Below are 24,726 nucleotides of genomic sequence, written 5' to 3' on the forward strand. Positions count from 1 at the left end.
CCACTTCTGACAACCCCTGGAGGACCCAGGTAACTCATAGAAGCTCTTCCATTGCTCCTTTGCAGCAACAAGTCCTCTGAAAGTCCCACCTTCACCACCTGAAGTCTCCGTCTGAACGGGTTATCAATAAATTAATAACTGAGGAACCTGGCCAATGCTTTTGTTTTCTGTGTGTGTGATGAAGATGATGACGATGATTGCAGCCAACAATTAGTCGTCCTCAGAGCTAGACTCGTCCTCAGATAGATCTGCCACTGGAAAACGTAAAATGGCGGCCACCCCAGTCAGTTGGCTCAGTTCTGCAGAAAGGTGAGAGGGTAAGAAGATAGTCCCCATGCTTCCATTGGCCGGCTTCTCTCCCTGTTTTTCCTCCACCCTTGTTTTATCATCTATGGTTAAACATCTCCACGCCTGGCATCCCCAACAGCCAACATCAGTTTCAACTCGCACGCAGCGTCCATACTTCTCTCCAAGCACGGCCCTGGCGGACATCATATTTTCCTCCCCCCGTTGCCCCATCCATTTCCCCACTGCCCCTCTTCCTTGTGTCACTTACGTTCTCCTGAGACGTGTAAACTGGAGAAGATCCTGTAGAAAAGACAGCGATTGTAATCCATCACTCACTCACAAAGTGCCTCGTCACCCCTCATCTTACCCCTGTGTATCATACACTACCCCACATGTGTCCGACTCGCTCACAAGTGTGGACAGAGGATACCTTATAGGACAAGCTGTGCTCCTATCTAAGGAGGCTTCATATAATGTAACCCGGAGAAGGCTTATGTGACTTGTTTGGTGAACATACTGACCATGCGAACATAACATGATCACCTAGAGCCCACAGTGCAGGCCTCGGGGCCACCATCTTCCCAGCCAAGAGGCATACTCTCCTCACCTCACTGCACCTCCATTATCCTTCACACTGTCCACGAGTCTCACATATCGGCTCCGTGTGGCCACGTCCTGGTGTCTGGAACAGCAAAGGGAGCATTAAGTCAAAACATACCACGGGAGACAGAAAGGAAAGAGACATGTAAAGGCAGTGTTTGGGTGAGAGAGACAGCAGGACAGGCGGTTGAGAGGGCGTCTGTAACACTCTCACCTGAACAACTCATCTGTAACAAGCAGGGTGTCGATGGCCAAAGCCTCATTAGCCTTCTCCACTTGCTTAATCCTGCAATGGCAAAGACCGCACGTCGTCATAAAACTCACACTCAGCAGGGTGACCGGTGACAGATCAGTACAGACAAACGGAAACAGCAGCGACAGAGTTAAGCTCTACAGGGTAACACGGGCACCCTCAGCCGGTACACCCCGGGGTAACACAGGCACCCTCAGCCAGTACACCCTGTACTGTGCCAGCTGCCAGATCCGCGGGTGGGGTGCTGATTGGAAGCGCAGATAAGGATCCCAACAGGATCTTACTGATTAAACCTCTGGGGTAACACGTCAAGCTGGAACCTGCCCCCGAACAGGAATAACAGGAAGCGGGCAGGGGCCCGGGGGACCGCGCGGGCAGGGGCCCGGGGGACCGCGCGGGCAGGGGCCCGGGGGACCGCGCGGGCAGGGGCCGATGCAGAGTCTGCTCACCCATAGAATGCGCGATCCGGTTCATTCTTTAGCATTTTGTAGAAATCTCCCAGAGCTTTTATCTCCGAGGCGGCCTGGAGAGCAACGAGAAACGTGAAACTTGGGCAAAAAGGGCATGTGCAGCCCCCGCGACACCGTACACACTTACCTTGGTGTCTGCCAGGCGCGCCGTGACCACCGGATCACACAGAACCTCTAGAACAGACACACAGAAATGTTAGGAACGTGCAAGCAGAGGGCGCGGAGAGCGGGCGAGCAGAGGGCGCGGAGAGCGGGCGAGCAGAGGGCGCAGAGAGCGGGCGAGCAGAGGGCGCAGAGAGCGGGCGAGCAGAGGGCGCAGAGAGCGGGCGAGCAGAGGGCGCAGAGAGCGGGCGAGCAGAGGGCGCAGAGAGCGGGCGAGCAGAGGGCGCAGAGAGCGGGCGAGCAGAGGGCGCAGAGAGCGGGCGAGCAGAGGGCGCAGAGAGCGGGCGAGCAGAGGGCGCAGAGAGCGGGCGAGCAGAGGGCGCAGAGAGCGGGCGAGCAGAGGGCGCAGAGAGCGGGCGAGCAGAGGGCGCAGAGAGCGGGCGAGCAGAGGGCGCAGAGAGCGGGCGAGCAGAGGGCGCAGAGAGCGGGCGAGCAGAGGGCGCAGAGAGCGGGCGAGCAGAGGGCGCAGAGAGCGGGCGAGCAGAGGGCGCAGAGAGCGGGCGAGCAGAGGGCGCAGAGAGCGGGCGAGCAGAGGGCGCAGAGAGCGGGCGAGCAGAGGGCGCAGAGAGCGGGCGAGCAGAGGGCGCAGAGAGCGGGCGAGCAGAGGGCGCAGAGAGCGGGCGAGCAGAGGGCGCAGAGAGCGGGCGAGCAGAGGGCGCAGAGAGCGGGCGAGCAGAGGGCGCAGAGAGCGGGCGAGCAGAGGGCGCAGAGAGCGGGCGAGCAGAGGGCGCAGAGAGCGGGCGAGCAGAGGGCGCAGAGAGCGGGCGAGCAGAGGGCGCAGAGAGCGGGCGAGCAGAGGGCGCAGAGAGCGGGCGAGCAGAGGGCGCAGAGAGCGGGCGAGCAGAGGGCGCAGAGAGCGGGCGAGCAGAGGGCGCAGAGAGCGGGCGAGCAGAGGGCGGGCGAGCAGAGGGCGGGCGAGCAGAGGGCGGGCGAGCAGAGGGCGGGCGAGCAGAGGGCGGGCGAGCAGAGGGCGGGCGAGCAGAGGGCGGGCGAGCAGAGGGCGGGCGAGCAGAGGGCGCGTACCTGTGAGCGAGTACTTGTGTCCCGACGAGCTGTGAACTTGGAGGAATTTCCCGCGGTTTTCCAGAAGGGTTTTGATATCTTGTTTTACGGCTCGAAGGAAAAGGAATTCACAAAACTGCTCGCGGACAAACCCCGGGGAGGCCACAAGAACGACCCTCACCACTGCGTGGACAGAGAGACAGCCTCGAGTGACACACTGCGCACACAGAGAGAGCGCGACTCTAAAACCCGAAAGAAGGCATTTAGAGAAACCATTGAGCTCGAGAACACTTACCCTCGAAGTTAACGTGTCGGAGAATTCCCTGCATCACCTGCTCATAGAACTTCTCCAGAGCCTGAAAGAGAGTGCAGTGGGGGCAGAGACCGTGTGTGAGGATGACTTGAGACACTAGAGCACAAGCACGGGGAGAGAGCGCTCCAGTGCAAGGGTGCCGGGAGACGGAGCAAAAGGTAAGGAGAGAGTGCAGTGCACGTGAAACGCAGGGGGGGTGTTTACTCCCACACAGTGGGGGGGGGGGCAGTTACATAGAGCCGGGGGTGTACCTTTTCATGTTGGGTGCAGTTACCCCTCCTCTTTCGCGGGATGTTGGTTTCTACCTTCGCCCGGAGAAGCGTCATACTCGGCGTCACCAGACAGATGTGCGCCAGCCCTTCCTGCATAACCACGGCGGCCACGTCAGCGCTGAACGCGGGGTCACACGCCTGTTCTGTATGAACGGCACACATGTGTACGCATCAGTTACCGGACAGGGGCCGTCTCTCCCACTAACCGGGGGGGGGGGGTTGCCTGGCTCCAGGGCGACCCGTCACCTGCTGGGGTTACCAGAGTGCTTAGTAAATACAGCACCACGCGGCGACTAGACAGCGATCGCTCTCACCGATCCTCTCCAGAACCACGCTGTCCCACTGCTTTTTCGCCAAAGTAAACTTGCGGTTCAGCTCCAGTTCGATAGTGTGATAAGCCCCCATCTAGAGAGAGACAGAGAGAGAGAGAGAGAGAGAGAGAGAGACACAGGTCAGGGGTTGAGAGAGAGAGAGGTCAGGGGGAGAGGCAAATAAGCCCCCATCTAGAGAGACGGTCCGAGAGCGCGGACAGAGGGCTCCTGCAGCCGCTATGTGTACTAACCACTCCATGCATTTACACGGGGCCACAGATACTCGTGCACGAGTGCCACGGATCTAATGAGACGCCCGCATATATATGCACAGAAAGTGCTCCAGCATTTGTCTATGAAAGTACTAAGTACCTCCGCGAAGCGGTCTCTTTTGGCCGTGTTCTGGGCGGGAAGCGGGGGGACGTATTATCAAGACGCACCAGCTGGGAATGGGTTCCTTTACCTTAACATACTGGTTTTCCTGGATATTGATTCCTTTGACCCTCAGCTGACAAGCCTGGGAGTCAAAATCGATGGTCTCGACACAGATGGTGAGGGTGGTCCGCACGCGGTTACTGCCCACGCTGCCAGTGGCCGACTCTGTCTGCACTTTCCTAGAGTGGTAGCGAGTAGAACGTGTTCACTGCCCAAGAACTGGCTCTTTACAGCACATAAACACACAAACATGTAATAAGCGCGCACAGAACGGACGGACCAATCAGGAGCCGCCGCTCAGTGCAACACCCCCTGACCTGATGGTGGAGGCGCGCAGGCTGTCGCCCACCTGCAGGAGGTTGTACGTGTGCCACATGTCCTCGGCTTCCTCGGGAATCAGCGTCACCTGCCTGGGAAGATGTCACAATCCATCAGCTGGAAGCCCCCCGGACGAGGGGATGCAGCGGACCACCCCTCCTAACGCACGCCGCGCTGGGCACTCCGGGCATCCTTCCCACCAATTACTCACTCTTCTGTCCTCGGGCCCTTTGTCACTCCGCAGGCTCCCAGCTCTGCCCCATACCTTCCCAGGGGCCTCAGCTCTGCCGCCGCGCTCTCACAGGGGGGACCCCGGCTCTGCCGCCGCGCTCTCACAGGGGGGACCCAGGCTCTGCCGCCGCGCTCTCGCAGGGGGGGACCCAGGCTCTGCCGCCGCGCTCTCGCAGGGGGGGACCCAGGCTCTGCCGCCGCGCTCTCGCAGGGGGGACCCCGGCTCTGCCGCCGCGCTCTCGCAGGGGGGACCCCGGCTCTGCCGCCTCCCTCTCGCAGGGGACCCCGGCTCTGCCGCCACCCTCTCGCAGGGGACCCCAGCTCTGCCTCCGCGCTCTTGCAGGGGACCCCAGCTCTGCCTCCGCGCTCTAACAGGGGCCCAGCTCACCCTGCATTGTCTTTCTCGATATCTTTGCTGATTAGCTTCATTGTGGCCCCGGTGCAGCGGGACTCCTCTTACAGCCGCCTCATTAACAAGTACAGACACTTAGATGGGTGTAGCAAGATGGCCGCCTGAGCACTTCCGGCCCCGTCGGCCGATGAAATCCTGTAGGGCCTGCGAACGGGTGACTTCCGCTCTGATGTACAACAGCCGCCATCTTTACTACTGGCAAATCTTATCTGATTTCCGTGCGGTAGGGGGCGCGGTGATACCATGTAATTACCGGACGAGCCGCCTTCTAGAAGAATAGCGGATAGAACTCAATGACAAGACTGTGTCTTTAGCTCAAGTCATTCAAACAAAGTGTAATGTCACATAAGCCTCTGGACCTCAGAGGTCCCTTCTTCAGATAAAATGAATGTTTCTCTCTCAGGAGTCTTTTGAGGTCCCGACAGTTTCTGTAAGAAAGACCAGAGAAGCAGTTCCGCCATTATCAGTAAGGGTTGGTGACCCGGCCACTGAGAAGCGTCACGGACCGTCGTATGTGGACCTGCCTCCCGGCGGGGATTCCATGACACCCTGGGGTGACGGGGATCTATTATGTGTGAGGCTCCGTAATCGCCACCCGAGGGGGTCACGCCCTGGGCGGCTTCCACATGCTAAATATGAAGGGCCCTGTACTGTGCCCCGGGGCTAACTGCCCTCATCGTTCTCCTGCGGCCGGGAAGGAGGCTTGGCCGGCTCCCCCCAGATGGGGGCTAAACAGCGCTAGGCCTCACGCGCCTAAACTACCCCTTGTACCCCGGGCAAGATAAGCTCCCTATTTTATAGGATAGAACAGGCCTACTTACCCCCCATGCCCTACATGCCCCACATGCCCAAGGTAACATTATCGCCCTGCTGTAAGGGGGAATTTTGGTGTCTGTGCAGCTGGATCGGTGTAACTGTTTCTGCCCTTAATACCCCATTCCTCTCTGCGGCGTTTGGGGGGCGTTCCCAGAGGAGTGTGCCCTCCCCATAGAGACCGGCTCCCGGGGGGCTTCCATGTCGGAGCGCGCAGCCCCCCCCGGCACCTTCTCAAACTGTGCTGGCTCCGGGCCCCTGGGCAGCCCACACCTAGAAACCCAAATCTTTCTGTCCGCCTGGCAGGAAGATTACTGCAAATAACAACTACATTCAATTCCCGTGTGACGGAAGGGAGGTTTCCCTTACTGAGCGAGTGGTAGATAAGTGGAGCAGCCTCCCAGCAGAGGTGGTAGAGGGTAATACAGTGGGGGAATGTAAACATGCATGGGATAGACATACGGCTCCTGAATATAAGACGAGACCAACGACTGAGTAAGGTTTGAGTCTTTACAGCAGGAGAAACGGGCGACTAGATGGGGCCGCTGGGGGCCGATCTGCCAGCAGGTTCTGGGTTTCTATGTTTATTTTCCCCGACCTCAGAGGTCTCTCTTAAGTATTTAGACGCATGACTCTGGGGCGAGTCTGGGGTATCTTTGGGGTATGAGGGCAGAATGCTGGGGAACACAGGTGCAGGAAGGTGATGTGGGGGGCACACGGGGTAGTTGGGCAGTACAGGGAGGTCTGTGTAGGGGTGGGTAAATTGGGTGGGGCAGTAGATGGGGGGCAATGAGGGGTTAATTGCTGCTATTGTTCTCTTGTCAGCAGGGGGGAGAACTCAAACAAACAGCCCATTCTTCTGTATCAATAGCTGCAAACAGCCCCTTCCTGCCCCCCCGCCCTTTGATCTTGTGTTTTTGCTATTCCTGCCCAATATATCTCTGTGTGGGATGCAGAGCATCACGTGCCAGAGCAGAGCGACTGCAGAGCGTTACATGTGAGAGCTGAATGACTGCAGAGGATTACGTGCAACTGCAGAGCATTATGCATGAGAGCAGAGCGACCACAGAGCATTACGCGGGAAAGCAGAGCGACTGCAGAGCATTACGCTTGAGAGCAGAGCATTACGTACCAGAGCGACCGCAGAGCATTACGTGCCAGAGCAGAGGGACCGCAGAGCATTACGTGCCAGAGCAGAGGGACCGCAGAGCATTACGTGCCAGAGCAGAGGGACCGCAGAGCATTACGTGCCAGAGCAGAGCGACTTTAGAGCATTACGCGCATCCGCAGAGCGTTACGTGCAACTGCAGAGCATTACATGCCAGAGCAGAGCAACTACAGAGCATTATGTGCAACCGCAAAGTGACCACAGAGCATTATGTGCCAGAGCAGAGCAATTGCAGAGTGACTACAGAGCGTTACATGCGACTGCAGAGCATTACGTGTGAGAGCAGAGTGACATGTATGTATGTATAGTAGGCTGTGTGTGAATATGGTGGCGCACAGTAAGTATAGCGGGGCAGAGTATGTATGGATGTGTGTATAACGGGGCAGAGTATGTATGGATGTGTGTATAACGGGGCAGAGTATGTATGGATGTGTGTATAACGGGGCAGAGTATGTATGGATGTGTGTATAACGGGGCAGAGTATGTATGGATGTGTGTATAACGGGGCAGAGTATGTATAGCGGGGCAGTGCACACCCTGCATCAATCTACCCCCCACTGACATTCAGATCCAGGTCTGAGGCCAAGAGCTGACACTCTATAGCAGGTAGTGATGTTCCCATCCCCCCCACAGGCAGGGGTTTCAGTGAAACTCCCTCCCCCAGGTACAGATTTTTGCTCCCACCTGGTGATGTTTGGATGATGATGTCATGGGGGAGGGCAGATCTCCTTAAATTGAGCTGCTGGGGGCAGATGGTACTCAGTCTTGCTGATCGCTGCTACAGGTAAGAGGAGGGTGGCGGTGGCTTGCTTGTGTGTTGCCCCGTTAATGGGGAGGGGGGGGTTTGCTTGTGTGTTGCCCCGTTAATGGGGAGGGGGGGGTTTGCTTGTGTGTTGCCCCGTTAATGGGGAGGGGGGGGTTTGCTTGTGTGTTGCCCCGTTAATGGGGAGGGGGGGGTTTGCTTGTGTGTTGCCCCGTTAATGGGGAGGGGGGGTTTGCTTGTGTGTTGCCCCGTTAATGGGGAGGGGGGGTTTGCTTGTGTGTTGCCCCGTTAATGGGGAGGGGGGGTTTGCTTGTGTGTTGCCCCGTTAATGGGGAGGGGGGGGTTTGCTTGTGTGTTGCCCCGTTAATGGGGAGGGGGGGGTTTGCTTGTGTGTTGCCCCGTTAATGGGGAGGGGGGGGGGTTTGCTTGTGTGTTGCCCCGTTAATGGGGAGGGGGGGTTTGCTTGTGTGTTGCCCCGTTAATGGGGAGGGGGGGTTTGCTTGTGTGTTGCCCCGTTAATGGGGAGGGGGGGTTCTGCCTGTGTGGAGGGGGGTGTTTTTTTTTTTGTTTTTTTTTTTTATCCCGGGGGGGGGTGGGTTTGATACTTTCTGGGTGAGTTTATGAAGCCATCTAAGCATTTGTTTGGGGTTTCTAGGGCTGTAACCCCCCCCCCCCGCATGTTCTGTTTTTAAGCAGGTTAATACGCAGTGGGGGTACTTGCTTTTGGGTGGGTGGGGGATGTTAAGTAATGCAGAAGGGCTGCATACCTGAATTGGTGATCTGGGGACCCTGTATAATGTATAGCTGGGCAAACCCGTTCTCTAATTGATGTCTGAGCCATAGAGCTTGCAATCCAATGCCTATCAAGCTCATTGACACTGGGATTATGGGGGGGGGGAATGTATAAAGTTGTATAACTTCTAGATGCGGTCTGAATAAGAGACCTCTAAAGCTCCAAAAGCTTCTGGAACCTTTGGCTGTCCCAACAAGTTACTAAATGTAATGGCTTTGCTTTTGGCTACTAAGTCTGTGGCGGGGGGGGGGGGTTGGTTACTGGGTACACGGCTTCTAATTGCTCTCTCTCTTCCAGACGGTAACAAGAATGACATCTACTGGTCTCCAGATCCTCGGCATGGCCCTGGCCCTCATCGGGTGGGTAGGGGCCGTCGTCACGTGCGCTCTGCCCATGTGGAAGGTGTCGGCCTTCATCGGGAATAACATCGTGGTGTCGCAGATCGTCTGGGAGGGCTTGTGGATGAACTGCATCGTGCAGAGCACGGGCCAGATGCAGTGCAAGGTCTACGACTCGCTGCTCGCCCTGCCGCAGGACCTGCAAGCCGCCCGGGCCCTCACAATAATCGGCATCTTGGTGGCCCTGCTGGCCATGCTCATCGGCATTGTGGGCGCCAAGTGTACCAACTGCGTGGAGGATGAGAATACCAAGGCGAAGGTCAGCATGGTGGCCGGCGTGGTCTTCCTGGTAGCCGGGATCCTCACGCTCATCCCGGTTTGCTGGTCCGCCAACACCATCATCAGGAACTTCTACAACCCGCTGGTTCCTGAAGCCCAGAAGCGCGAGCTGGGGGCCTCTCTGTACATTGGCTGGGCGGCCGCTGCCCTGATGCTCCTCGGGGGAGGGATGCTGTGCTGCTCCTGCCCCAAGAAGGAGAGCACCCCTTACACGGCCCGTTACACGGCCCCCACCTCCCAGCCGCGCAGCGACTACCCCAGCAAGAACTACGTGTGAGGACCACCCGGGGACACTTCGTGGACTCTCTGTGACCACATTGCCTGTCATGGCTGCCATTCCAGAGACTGTGGTGGGGGAGGGGATTGGAAGGGATTTTTTTATATATATATTTTTTTTTCCACTGGCATTACTCAATAAATACGTTTTTTATATGGTAATGCTGTCTGTTCTATAAGTAGCAATCATTGGCTGCAGGTACTGTGGGGGGAGGCTGGCCCCTTGGGAGATTCCTGCTTTAACACAGGTGAGCTGGTCACAGGTGTCATTCTATTGGCTGGAATGGAGGGGTGCGGCAGTAGCGTCTTTCTGCAGAGGGCAATCCCTCTGGCAATGGCTGGCCCGGGATTGCTGAGTGGCGTGTCTCTCTTACAGCATTTGCCCGCTGACCACACTGACTACTCTCAGCCAGACACTATCCTGTACCAAATTCCGCACGCACATTTCACATATAAGGGCCTAGATCTGCTTTCTTTTGATTTGTTGAAAGTGATTTATGGAGCTGGGCTTCCTCACAATGTTGACCATAACATGTGACCACAATTTACCCCCCCCCCCCCCCCCCCCCATATGTCTCAATGGGCTCTACCCCTAGCCTTAATCTGATTGGATCCCCTGCCAGATGGGACTGTCCGATAATTTAGGATAGAGCCCGTTGGACCCGCAGTCCTCTACCTTGGGGTTCCAAATGATAGATACCTTCATGAAGAGAGACATCACACGCAGATGGGGGGGGGTTGTATGTAGAATAAGATCTGATTATTACGCCGCGTTGTGGATGTATTTATCTGCTTATCACAAAGACCACAAATAACGCTCTATTCTAATCCAATCGTTTTACATAAAATGGCAGAATATTTACCAAATGCAAGGAGGAGAAGGCGGAGCGACATACTTGCGGTAGCTTCCAGAATGACCTTGCACCTGGTTTCAGCCGAAACGGCTTTTATCCGAAACACTGGGGTCCTGCGTATCAGTCCAAAAGTGGGACAAAGTCCATCCTGTATTCCTCCACAGGACCCAATGCTCTGTTCCCATAGAATCCCCTACATGCATACGTGATAGCATACTCTCCCGCCTCATTCCAACAGGCTCCCCTACCGTGTCCCAATAGCACCCCTAATCCTGTACCATGGGACTTCCCCTTGTCCCGTCTTGATGGTATGCCCTTGTCTGATGGTACCCCTCCCCTGCCCCGTCCTGATGGTATCCCCCAGTCTGATGGTACCCCTCCCCTGCCCTGTCCTGATGGTACCCCTCCCCTGCCCCGTCCTGATGGTATTCCCCTGTCCTGATGGTACCCCTCCCCTGTCCCGTCCTGATGGTATCCCCCAGTCTGATGGGGTGTCTTGTCTATAGGTCTAGTTGATAGTTATTTCTATTAAAGATTTAACCCCCTAAACCCTGATAATGTATTAAAGAGACTAACTGAGATGTGAATGATAGTTTCTGTCCCCCTCGCATCCAATCTCCCCCTCGCATCCTATTGCCCCCCAATCACCCTCCCACCCCCCCACACTTTGCACGCTATTTCTATCACCTCCGTGTGAGTATCACGTTCCGCTGTGAGATTCCTGCTCATGAATGTCTCGGCTTCCATCTAACCATCAATGACCCCGTACACTAGGCTTCTGTGACGTTAATAGATTGTCAGCTGTGTGACCGAGGACTGTTCTCTATTCCCGACAAGTAAATGAATGTGGGGTTCTTGGCAGACAGGGGCCCGAGCCTGGGGCTCCACGTGCAGCCCCTCCATGCTGAGTCGCCTTGCCCTATTGCCTTGACAAGGAGACCTGCTGGTGTCCTCCCTTCACGAAACCGATATGAACCCCCCGGGGCCGTCCAATGGGGAGTCCTGCATGGATACCTCAGATGGCCAACTCCTGCTCTGACACCAGACCCCGAGGGACCCCCGCCATACCCAGAACCCAAAGAAACAAGGGAGGCCGGGGGGCTTCACTCTGTATAACTTACTAAAACTGAAAGGATATCACCCCTGTGAAGAAATAAATACCCCTTGGGAGGGGTAACATTAACATAATCCTTATCAGAGGGCCCCTATTGGGCTACCACCTAAAAGATACAATGGGCAATTTACGGCCAGCCCGGTCATGCTGGCCCTGCGTGGCCCCTTCAGGCCAATCCTAATTTTAATAAATCAATTTCGGGTTCTGCACCCTGTGACCCAATCCGAGGTTCCACAACATGGTGTCAAGACCCACCTGGTCTAGCAATGTGGTGGACACATGGCATAGCCTTCCAGTAGAGCTGATTAAGGAAACCACAAACACAGAGCAGGGGATGACATAAAAACATAACTGCCCCTTACAAGAGTTAGTAGGGGGTCAGGACAGGGTTAATGAGGGTTAGTCAGGGTTTGTGGGGGCCAGTTCAGATGAGGGTTAGTGGGGGGTAGATGAAAGTTAGTGGGATGGTAGATGAGGGTTAGTGTGTGTGGGGGGGGGGTAGAGGAGGGTAAATAAGGGTTATAGGGTTAGTAGCAGTGACTGTCACTGGTTCAGACCTGTACGGTAGGAGGGGTCACGGCGCTGGGCTGGGTTAAGGTGGGATATAAAGACCCTCATTCATCTCGGCTCCTGTGTCCTCTCCCTGCTCATGATGCTGCCTGCGGCCGGTCTGGGGCTCTTCCTCATCCTCTCCCTCGTCAGGAGCAGCTTCCAAGGAGGTGAGTTCAGTCGCTTTATCGTATAGATTGTGTTTATTGCTATTTGTGTGGACTGTGGAGGGGCAAAAAACACTCACTTTGGGCTCAATTCACTAAACTGTGAGTTTTCCTGTCTTGAAGCATCAAAAAGTGCATCATGACAAGCAGTCCCTATATAATGTATAGATAAATCGGCGAGCCGGCCCCCCTGTATAATTTATAGATAAATCAGTGACCGGCCCCCTGTATAATGTATAGATAAATCAGTGACCGGCCCCCTGTATAATGTATAGATAAATCGGCGAGCCGGCCCCCCTGTATAATTTATAGATAAATCAGTGACCGGCCCCCTGTATAATGTATAGATAAATCAGTGACCGGCCCCCTGTATAATGTATAGATAAATCAGTGACCGGCCCCCTGTATAATGTATAGATAAATCAGTGACCGGCCCCCTGTATAATGTATAGATAAATCAGTGACCGGCCCCCTGTATAATGTATAGTGTCATGTGGGAGTGTTCACGCTCAGCTGTCACTGTGGGACCCCGGCGCACATCCCACCCATCTCACCCATGTAAGAAATCACACAGCAAGGTGAGAAAGATGGAAGGGGAGGTGAAGATTAAATTAAGCGGAGGGAAGGAGGAAAAGAGAGGATAGATAGGAGGAGGGAGAGGAGGAGGGAGAGGAAGAGGAGGAGGGAGAGGAGGAGGAGGAGCCACAGGCAGAAATGTTTATAGTTTTATTTCATCTTTATTTAAAGGATTAAAGCCTCAGCTTCACTCTGGAGGAAGTTCTGTCTACCAGCCGGAGTATGTGAGAGGTGAGCCACCAATCCACATCAGCCGGGCCCCCGATCACCACTACTGGGCCCCCAATCCACATCAGCCGGGCCCCCGATCACCACTACTGGGACCCCAATCCACATCAGCCGGGCCCCCGATCACCACTACTGGGACCCCAATCCACATCAGCCGGGCCCCCAATCCACATCAGCCGGGCCCCCGATCACCACTACTGGGACCCCAATACCCACAGCCGGGGGCCCCCAATCCACATCAGCTGGGCCCCCGATCACCACTACTGGGACCCCAATACCCACAGCCGGGCCCCCAATCCACATCAGCCGGGCCCCCGATCACCACTACTGGGACCCCAATACCCACAGCCGGGGGCCCCCAATCCACATCAGCCGGGCCCCCGATTCCCACAACTGGGATCCCAATACCCACAGCGGGGCCCCGACACCCTCATCCAGGCACCTGACTTTGAGCCATGCATTTCATACTGACACCCACAACCAGACCTCACACCCGCAGCCGGGGCGTCCCTCACCGGCAGCCGGGGCGTCCCTCACCGGCAGCCGGGGCGTCCCTCACCGGCAGCCGGGGCGTCCCTCACCGGCAGCCGGGGCGTCCCTCACCGGCAGCCGGGGCGTCCCTCACCCGCAGCCGAGGCGTCCCTCACCCGCAGCCGAGGCGTCTCTCACCAGCAGCCGGGGCGTCTCCCGCACATCATTTCCACCAGACTCTTCCATGTTTTTCACAAATTCCATTTTGTTTATCAGGAGCAGGGGCTGCACAGCCAGGAATTCCCGGGCCCCTGGGAGCCAAAGCAGGGGGTACGTAATGTTTTATAGCGCTCTTACACTCTCTTCCTCCTGCTGTGTCCTCTGTCTGTGGCTGATGCGTCTGTCTCTTTTTTCTCTGCAGGAAGTTACCCGCAGGTTCCCTCTCAGGGGTATCAGCAGAGTCCATCCAGTGAGTGTTGGGTAGCATTCTGGTTAAGGGGGCATTTGAGGGCAACTTGAGGCATTTACCTTCGGTGTCTGTTGCAGGTTTTCAGAATGGTTACGGAGGACTCGGCGCAAAACCTGTGAAACCCGGTAAAAGATCCGTCTGTCTCTCAGTATGTGCCCCTCAGCCACAAAGAGCCCCTCACCCCACAACAGCTGCCCCTCACCCCACAAAAACTGCCCCACACAGTTCTGCCACTGGAGCCAATGGCATATTACTGCCAGTGGCATAAAGTGGATATCAGACTCAATAACCCCCAGTGTGTGTTTAATGTGCAGCTCACCACTTAATAAACGATAACTCACGAGGAGTGGGGCACAAAGAGATCTGGGGCATTTATTCTTCTCCTCATCTTATCTCTAAATTTGAATATCCCTTTTCCTCTCCCTTCTCTGTGAGAGCCATTCTCTGTTTGCGTCACTCTCTCCATTCTCTCTTTGCGTCACTCTCTCCATTCTCACTGAGAGCCATTCACTCTCTCCATTCTCTGATTTTCTGTTTGTCTCTTGGAGTTCCCTTCTCCTTTTGTGTTTGCTCTTTCCTCTCTCCTTTCTCTCGAATTGTCATTAATTCTCCTCCCTCTCTGTGCCCTTCTTTCTCACCCCTCTCTGTGCCCTTCTTTTCCTCTCTGACCGTTCCTCTCTTCTAATTTATTCCCAGGTTACTCTGCACCTCAGCCATCCTATGAAAATGGTGAGTGTCTCTCTGCCTCGCCGACTTCGTCTCTAATTTAATACATAGGATTAAATACATTGACTTCTCTGGCATTAGTTGCAGGTCTTGGGCGATTTCCACAGTCTGCCAAACGTAAACCAGGTGATTATATGAACACGCGTTTGCATCTTCATGCATGTAAAAGTGTAAGCGTGTGTGTTTCCTGTGGATATAGCCATGTATGTATACAGAATTATTTTTGCTATGTTTACCCTGATGACTGATGTCTCTGCCATGTATTTTCCTTCCTAGCACCCCCCAATACTGCACCCATACTTTGCACCGCACCCGCACTCCTCTGCACTGCACCCACACTCTGCTCTGCACCTCCATGTTTTCCTGCACCCCCTTATCTTTCCTTTAACCATTTTTTTACAGCAGGTTATGGAAATGGAGCAGGAAGTTATCCAAGTAGCCTTGGCCAGAAAGGTAACCACTGGACCACAGGGTGTCACCAGCACTCACATAGAATGTGCCTGCTATACACACAGTGACCACAGGGTGTCACCAGCACTCACATAGAATGTGCCTGCTATACACACAGTGACCACAGGGTGTCACCAGCACTCACAAAGAACGTGCTGCTATACACACAGTGACCACAGGGTGTCACCAGCACTCACATAGAATGTGCCTGCTATACACACAGTGACCACAGGGTGTCATCATCACTCACATAGAATGTGCCTGCTATACAGTGACCACAGGGTGTCATCATCACTCACATAGAATGTGCCTGCTATACACACAGTGACCACGGGGTGTCCCCAGCACACACAGTGACTGCAGGGTTATATCCAATATATATATTAATTTCAATACATTTTATTTATTTTTTTTGTAGGATTTTCTGGAAAACCTTCCAAAGCAGGTACGCCTTCTTCCTTTTGCAGCCTCTGTTCCTCTCATTATTTTCTCTCCATCTTCATGTTCTTCCTTTCCCTGTAGGTTATGGAGCTGGCAGTTACCCGAATGCTGGGGCACAAACAGGTAACAACAACAAGGAAGGTCCCCGCATACGGCATCAAGATAAATGGGTTTCAATAAAATATCTCTGTTTAATTTGCTTTCTAACTTCTGCCCCATTCAGGTTATGGAGCTGGAAATTACCCAAATCCTGCAGCCCAAGGAGGTATTATCTGGAGCTAGCGCTCATTGTATCTCTTGCCATGTCTCCTCTTTGTCTGGGGCTAATCTTTCTATTTCACCTCCTTCGTTGTCTTTTTCTCCATATTACAGTTGTTCTCTTTCTCTGTATTACAGTCTTTTCTTCTGTTGTTCCTGTAGGATATGGAAACAGAGCAGGAATTTACCCCAGTAACGTCCCTCAGCAAGGTAACAAGCTGTACAGGCAGCCTTTATTTTACATTGACTCAATTTACAGCAATTCACACAATCTTAAGGTTTCCATTTAACATCCCACGTGGAACTGAATCATGGTAGACTCGGGCATATTGTTATATTGTCTTTTTTTTTTAAATATTTTTTTGTGTTCATTATAAGTAATCCTCAGTGTGTTTCTGTGTGCTATTATGGTGCCTGCCATTTTTACTGTATTATTTAAAGCTGAAATCCTTTGATTACCGTTACCCTACTTTTCAGTGAAAGGCAAATCCGTTTTACTGTTATAACAGCTAATAAAACTATGTGTTGGGACATTAGGCCAGGAGCATAACCCTATTTATATAACGTATTATATGTAAAATTCAGTATCAGTATTTTAGTTTTCCTGAATATAATTCTATGGTATAACATTGATAATGGGACACTTGCATAGAATGTGCCTGCTATAAACGCAGTCACCACAGGGTGGCACCAGCACTCACATAGAATGTGCCTGCTATACACACAGTGACCACAGGGTGGCACCAGCACTCACATAGAATGTGTCTGCTATACACTCAGTCACCACAGGGTGTCACCAGCACACACAGTGACTGCAGGGAATATCCTATATATTTATATACCAAATATTTATACCGGTGTATATATATTATTTGTAATAAAATGTGTTTTTTGGTAGGATTTTCTGGAAAACCTTCCAAAGCAGGTACACCTTCTTCCTTTTGCATCCTCTGTTCCTCTCATTATTTTCTCTCCATCTTCATGTTCTTCCTTTCCCTGTAGGTTATAGAGCTGGCAGTTACCCGAATGCTGGGGCACAAACAGGTAACAACAACAAGGAAGGTCCCCCCATACGGCATCAAGATAAATGGGTTTCAATAAAATATCTCTGTTTAATTTGCTTTCTAACTTCTGCCCCATTCAGGTTATGGAGCTGGAAATTACCCAAATCCTGCAGCCCAAGGAGGTATTATCTGGAGCTAGTTCTGCTTTGTCTCCACTTTGTCTGGGGCTAATCTTTCTATTTTGCCTCCTTTGTTGTTGCTTTGTCCGTATTACAGTCTTTCTCCCCCCCCCCTGCAGTATATGGAAATGGAGCAGGAAATTACCCCAGTAACCCCCAGCAAGGTAAAAAGCTGTGTACAGACAGCTTTTATTTTACATACTATACACGCATTAACCACAAGGTGTCACCAGTACTCACATAGAATGCAGCGGTAATTCATGCTATACCATGATGTGACCCAGTGTCAGGGACACCTATGGAATCCTGATATACCAAACTGTTTCTCTTACAGGATACGGATCAAAACCATCCAAAGCAGGTATAGATCTGTCTGCCACTTTCTGATGTATCTTGTAACCGACTATTTGTGGCTTTATTGTATAAGCTTAAAAAGATGTGCAGTCACATAAACTGTGGGCACCTCAGAGGTCTTTTTTTTGTTGGCTCAATAAAATGTATCAACTTCAATTTAAAGCTCAGCCATTTGTTGTAAACCTCAAGCTCTGTTTTCCTGTCTGCATTTCGGCTGTGATCCAACTGTGCCACGTCTGTGACCGGTTCCTGATCTTCCTTCCTCTGACCTCATCTTCTGTCACTTGCCATTATTTCTCTCTATCTCTCCTCTAACCTTGTATATTTCTCTCTATCCTACTGTAGAGTTTCTTGGTCTTATGCTCTTTCCTATTTTTCTTGCAGGCTATGGAAAAAGAGCAGGAAGTTACCCCAGTAACTTTCCCCAGCAAGGTAATAGACTGTGAAATACACTCAGTGGGCACCAGGTGTCACTGTATCATACCCTAAATATACAGTATACAATGCGCTATACAATGAGCGTGCACCAAGTGATGCTGTCGTAGACATATAAAATTCTTTATAAATAGTAAGGTGCCCACCAGGCATATTCCTGCTATACATCCAAAGTGACTGCAGGGAATATCCCGCTATATACGCACAGCGACTGCAAGGAATATCCCGCTATACATAAACAGTGACTGCAGGGAATATCCCGCTATACACACACAGCGACTGTGGGGAATATCCCACTATACACACACAGTGACTGCAGGGAATATCCCGCTATACACACACAGTGACTGCAGGGAATATCCCGCTATACACATATCGATTGCAGGGAATATCCCGCTATACACACACACACACAGCGACTGCAGGGAATATCCCGCTATACATACAAAGTCAGTACAGGGAATATCCCGCTATACACACACAGCGACTGCAAGGAATATCCCGCTATACACACACACACAGCGACTGCAGGGAATATCCCGCTATACACACACATCGACTGTGGGGAATATCCCACTATACACACACAGTGACTGCAGGGAATATCCCGCTATACACACACAGTGACTGCAGGGAATATCCCGCTATACACATATCGATTGCAGGGAATATCCCGCTATACACACACACACACACAGCGACTGCAGGGAATATCCCGCTATACATACACAGTGACTGCAGGGAATATCCCGCTATACATGCAAAGTGACTACAGGGAATTTCCCGCTATACACACACGCAGCGAGTGTAAGGAATATCTCGCTATACATACACAGTGACTGCAGGGAATATCTCGCTATACATACACAGCGACTGCAGGGAATATCCCGCTATACACACACGCAGCGAGTGTAAGGAATATCCCGCTATGCATACAAAGTGACTGCAGGGAATATCCCGCTATACATACACAGTGACTGCAGGGAATATCCCACTATACACACACGCAGCGAGTGCAAGGAATATCTCGCTATATACATACACAGTGACTCAAATATAACCCAACACACAGCCATTAACCCCTCAAATATAACTCAACACACAGCCATTAACCCCTCAAATATACCCCAACACACAGCCATTACCCTTCAATATACCCCAACACACAGCCATTAACCCCTCAAATATACCCCAACACACAGCCATTAACCCCTCAATATAACCCAACACACAGCCATTACCCCCTCAATATAACCCAACACACAGCCATTACCCCTCAAATATACCCCAACACACAGCCATTAACCCCTCAAATATAACTCAACACACAGCCATTAACCCCTCAATATAACCCAACACACAGCCATTAACCCCTCAAATATAACCCAACATACAGCCATTACCCCTCAATATAACCCAACACACAGCCATTAACCCCTCAATATAACCCAACACACAGCCATTAACCCCTCAATATACCCCAACACACAGCCATTAACCCCTCAAATATAACCCAACACACAGCCATTAACCCCTCAAATATAACCCAACACACAGCCATTAACCCCTCAAATATAACCCAACACACAGCCATTAACCCCTCAATATAACCCAACACACAGCCATTAACCCCTCAATATAACCCAACACACAGCCATTAACCCATCAATATAATACAACACACAGCCATTAATGTCTAACACCTCGGCAACAATAGTGAGTACACCCCTAAGTGGAAATGTCCAAATTTGGCCCAAAGTGTCAATATTTTGTGTGGCCACCATTATTTTCCAGCACTGCCTTAAATATTTACAAACATGTGAGGGGTGTACTCACTTTTGTGAGATACTGTATATATTGTTAATAAATTGTTTTGTTTTTTTTTTTTAGTATTTTCTGGAAAACCTTCCAAAGCAGGTACTTCTTCTTCCTTCTGACATCCTCTGTTCGTTCCTCTCATTATTTTCTCTCCATCTTCATGTTCTTCCTTTCCCTGTAGGTTATGGAGCTGGCAGTTACCCAAATTCTGGGGCACAAACAGGTAACAACAAGGAAGGTCCCCCCCATACGGCATCAAGATTAATGTTTTCAATAAAATACCTCTGTTTACTTTGCTTTCTAACTTCTGCCCCTGTTCAGGTTATGGAGCTGGAAATTACCCAAATCCTGCAGCCCAAGGAGGTATTATCTGGAGCTAGCGCTCCTTGTATCTCTTGCCATGTCTCCTCTTTGTGTGGGTCAATCTTTCTATTTCACCTCCTTCGTTGTCTCTTTCTCTGTATTACTGTTGTCTTTCTGTGTATTACAGTCTTTTCTTCTGTTGTTCCTGCAGGATATGGAAACGGAGCAGGAAATTACCCCAGTAACGTCCCCCAGCAAGGTAACAAGCTGTACAGGCAGCCTTTTTAAGCAGAGAACATGTTGGTGCGCTAAGCTAGTCCCAGGTTCAAATAATACAAATGTGTAAAGTCAAGCCTACCAAAAAGAAGTCAAGCCTACCAAAAAGCCTTTTTTTTTTAGATTGACTCATTTTACAGCCATTCACACAATGATAAGGGTCACAATTTAGCCACTTACAGGGCCAATTCTATTACAAAACTGGGTATTAGACTCTCGTATACACACAGTGACCACTGGGTGTCAGCACCACTCAAATGGAATTTGGCTGCTATACACTCTGTGACCACTGGGTGTCACCAGCACTGACATATACGGTAATGTGCCTGCTATACACACTGTGACCACTGGGTGACACTAAAATACATAATATTCCTGCTATAGCATGTAACCCAGTGTCAGGACACGTATGGAATCCGCATATGACAAACTGCTTCTCTTACAGGGTATGGATCAAAACCATCCAAAGCAGGTAAAAATCTGTCTGTCTCTGTCCTTTTGTCTCATAATTTACGAGAAAGCTAATGTGTCTGAAAATTGTTTTTGCGCCTGCATGAGGTGTTTCTATCCTCTGGCTGTGCCAGTAATATTTTACTCTCCATTCAGATAATTATAACTCTGTTCTCACCAACAGGTTATGGAGCTGGGAATTACCCTCAGGTTGGATCCCAAACAGGTATCCCAGACTAATAAAATTTGGGCTATATATTGCACCCCATGCACGGCTGTGGTCATTCTCTACATATACCCTGATTTAGTGCCCTCTATTATGTGATATGACCCTGCTCTTCTCCATACATGTCCTGGTCTCTTTACACACATTATCCAGCCCTGGTCTCTCATTGTTCATGTAATCCTACTATATGCGCTCTTCCTGAGTGCAGGGGCAGATTAACAGTGGGGCAAAAGACGCTACTGACATGGTGCTGAGTCATTTATATACATACCCGCACTTGTAGGCAGAGTGCGGCTAAGAGGGTATTTGGAGATATATATGGGGGGGGGGTACGGGACTGTTAAGTGCTCCGGAGGTCAGGGGATCTATTTTTTTTTTCTGGAGGGTATTGGGGGAGCCAGTGGTGGGACTGGCACAGAGGCCAGCAGATGGAGAGAGTGGCTAAAATGATTACTCTAGCAGAGGACGGGAAACCACAGGGGAGTTGGTTAGTATTTTTGTTTATTGTCTGTGTGAGGAAAGCACAGATCTGAGAGATGTTTTCCAGGTAAAGGCAGCAGGATCTGGTGAGTCCGCTATGTCTCTTCTCCTCTGCGTCTGTCTCTTGGGTCTCATGTGTCTCTGGTATAGCCTGACATTTCCCAAAATAACGAGGATCCTTTTTTCTTTCAGGTTACCCGGTAAAGTCTTCTAAAGCAGGTACCTCTCCCACCTTCTCATCTTCATCTCTCTTCCCCTCTCTGTAAGAAACCTTTCACTAAGCTGTTCTATGTCCACAGGTTATGGGGCTGAAAGTTACCCCAGCCCTGTGAATCAAGGAGGTAATATATTGAAATCTGCGCATTTCTGCCCTCCACGTCATACCATTTCCTCCTGTCTCCGACCCTCTTTTTGCTTGAACTCTTCAATATATAGCCCCCCTCTTAATATCTGCCTCCCTCTCTTCGTCCTTTTCTCCTCCTCGTGCCTGTATCTCTTTCTTGGATCGTTGGTTCCTTTCCCTTACAGTCTGTCATTACACCCTCTTCTGTGTTGCGTGGTGTCTCTCTGCTGTAACACTCATTTTCTTCTTCCTGCAGGATATGGAAATGGAGCAGGGAATTACCCCAGTAACTTCCCCCAGCAAGGTAACGCTCTGTGATATGAAGTGGGGTTTAAGGTGCAGTACACATAGGTAACACTAGGTGTTGCTATAATAGCAAAAGAACATAAACTGTTATACCCACATTAACCACAAGATGTCACTGTTACCTCCATCCACAGAAGAGACCTCCTATGTCACTTTACATCTGCCGTAGACAGCCCACTACATACAGTAGCCATAGACAGTCACCCGCCATATACAGAGTGACCGCAAGATCTCTTACTGTTATCGACATCATACTGTACATAGGAGCCACGGGGTACCACTGTCTCTGCCTTTTACCTCACATTCTGTAGCATTGTTAGAATGGATGAGAATGCAGTTACCAATAACACACACATTGTGACATCCTGATACAGGAGGAGGGTACGGCCCTACTCCTAAAAGCTTACAATCTATCAGGTTGCCCCTGAAAGGCATTGGGTGTCAGAGATCTTAGTGTCGAGATCCTGCTTCGTATAATCTGCGTGTGGCAGAGGATTATACCCCTGGGGAACAGACTGAAATATATTAAACACTCCGATTTCTTCTGTTTTCAGGAATTTCGGGGAAGCCTTATAAAGCCGGTACGTTTTTCCTCCAGTCTGCGGCTCGGTCACTCTGCCCCTGGCTCTACTCCTCCCTTTTCTGTTGGTCCTTCTGCTCATCTTCCTGATCAACCCTTCCATTTCTATAATGTGTCCCTCACCCGCTGGGTTATGGCCGTGAAGCACCTCCTTCCTCTGCCCATTCATGCAGTGACATCATAAGGACATCATTATTGATGAAGCTGTGGGTGATGGGCGAGAGTGAGTCTGGGTATCAACCTCCATACAGAGAAGACTCCATCACACTTCCAAATGCAACAGGGGCCGGCTCTTTTTGTTTGTTTCACTTGCACTGATTATGTATATGAAGTGATATTTATACCATATCTGGATCCTTTCTGTGCTCCCTCTGTTTTTTTTATTTGTTTTATTTAACACCTCTCTGTACATGTGTGCGGGAGAGGAGTCAGTCGTGCACACTGAGCACGATGTCAGCCAAATATATCCCAGGCCGTGATTTTAGTTGGGCCACTTTGCTGGACTTGCCCCGCTGGTCACGGGGCAGAGAGTGACATGCATGGTTGTAAAATTCTCTTCTTTTACAGAAGCAGGAAAGCCTCCTAAATCTGGTATGTGATCTCTTATTCACCCCCACCTGTACGAACGCACAGGATATTTACCCCTTCGCTCTCTTTCAGGTCCCACCGAGTTAATTATTTACATTCTCTTCCCTTATCGGCAGGCTATGGAAATGGAGCAGGAAGTTACCCCAGTAACTTCCCCCAGCAAGGTAATAGACTGTGATACATTCCCACATGTTACAAGGATATAGCGTTATAGCGGGCTAAACGTATCATGACCACTAGAGGGCGAGCAACTATAGAACGCGTTATATATGACACACACAGAGACTTCTGGGAATATCCCGCTATACACACACAGAGACTGCAGGGAATATCCCGCTATACACACACACAGAGACTGCAGGGAATATCCCGCTATACACACACACAGAGACTGCAGGGAATATCCCGCTATACACACACACAGAGACTGCAGGGAATATCCCGCTATACACACACACAGAGACTGCAGGGAATATCCCGCTATATACATACACAGAGACTGCAGGGAATATCCCGCTATACACACACACAGAGACTGCAGGGAATATCCCGCTATATACATACACAGAGACTGCAGGGAATATCCCGCTATATACACACACAGAGACTGCAGGGAATATCCCGCTATATACACACACAGTGACTGCAGGGAATATCCCGCTATATACACACACAGAGACTGCAGGAAATATCCCGCTATACACACACAGAGACTGCAGGGAATATCCCGCTATACACACACACACAGAGACTGCAGGGAATATCCCGCTATACACACACACACAGAGACTGCAGGGAATATCCCGCTATACACACACACAGAGACTGCAGGGAATATCCCGCTATATACATACACAGAGAATGCAGGGAATATCCCGCTATACACACACACACACAGAGACTGCAGGGAATATCCCGCTATACACACACACAGAGACTGCAGGGAATATCCCGCTATATACACACACACAGAGACTGCAGGGAATATCCCGCTATATACACACACAGAGACTGCAGGGAATATCCCGCTATATACACACACAGAGACTGCAGAGAATATCCCGCTATATACATACACAGTGATGCTGGGAATATCCCGCTATACACACACACACAGAGACTGCAGGGAATATCCCGCTATACACACACAGAGACTGCAGGGAATATCCCGCTATATACACACACAGAGACTGCAGGGAATATCCCGCTATATACATACAGTGACTGCTGGGAATATCCCGCTATACACACACACACAGAGACTGCAGGGAATATCCCGCTATACACACACAGAGACTGCAGGGAATATCCCGCTATATACATACACAGAGAATGCAGGGAATATCCCGCTATATACACACACATCGACTGCAGGGAATATCCCGCTATATACATACACAGAGACTGCAGGGAATATCCCGCTATATACATACAGTGACTGCTGGGAATATCCCGCTATATACATACACAGAGACTGCTGGAAATATCCAGCTATATACATACACAGAGACTGCAGGGAATATC

At 51.2% G+C, this 24,726-nt stretch overlaps 2 protein-coding genes across 3 annotated transcripts; one reads left to right on the forward strand and one right to left on the reverse strand.

Annotated features, from left to right (window-relative positions):
* Positions 1-210: 210 nt before the first annotated feature.
* LOC149271384 (protein pelota homolog) lies at positions 211-5,084 on the reverse strand. Its single transcript, XM_089507491.1, has 13 exons — positions 5,044-5,084; positions 4,424-4,516; positions 4,135-4,285; positions 3,675-3,765; positions 3,340-3,503; positions 3,071-3,131; positions 2,797-2,958; positions 1,739-1,785; positions 1,591-1,664; positions 1,103-1,174; positions 896-970; positions 557-588; positions 211-299 (listed from the first exon to the last, which is right to left on the reverse strand). The coding sequence occupies exons 1-13, from the start codon at positions 5,082-5,084 to the stop codon at positions 211-213; spliced, it is 1,152 nt and encodes a 383-aa protein (XP_089363617.1).
* Positions 3,784-9,558, forward strand: LOC149271385 (claudin-4-like). Of its 2 annotated transcripts, XM_089507493.1 has the most exons (2): positions 3,784-3,818; positions 8,913-9,558. In XM_089507493.1, exon 2 carries the CDS (start codon positions 8,914-8,916, stop codon positions 9,556-9,558), a length of 645 nt encoding a protein of 214 aa, XP_089363619.1. In that variant the 5' UTR covers positions 3,784-3,818; position 8,913. The 2 variants fall into 2 exon arrangements, with proteins under 2 accessions (XP_089363619.1, XP_089363618.1); XM_089507492.1 differs by lacking the exon at positions 3,784-3,818 and having other exon boundaries at positions 8,914-9,558.
* Positions 9,559-24,726: the final 15,168 nt, after the last annotated feature.

This window comes from Sceloporus occidentalis, unplaced genomic scaffold (assembly GCF_023333645.1).
Source record: "Sceloporus occidentalis isolate IW3139 unplaced genomic scaffold, rSceOcc1.0.p SCAF_527, whole genome shotgun sequence".
Taxonomy (NCBI): Eukaryota; Metazoa; Chordata; class Lepidosauria; order Squamata; family Phrynosomatidae; genus Sceloporus; species Sceloporus occidentalis.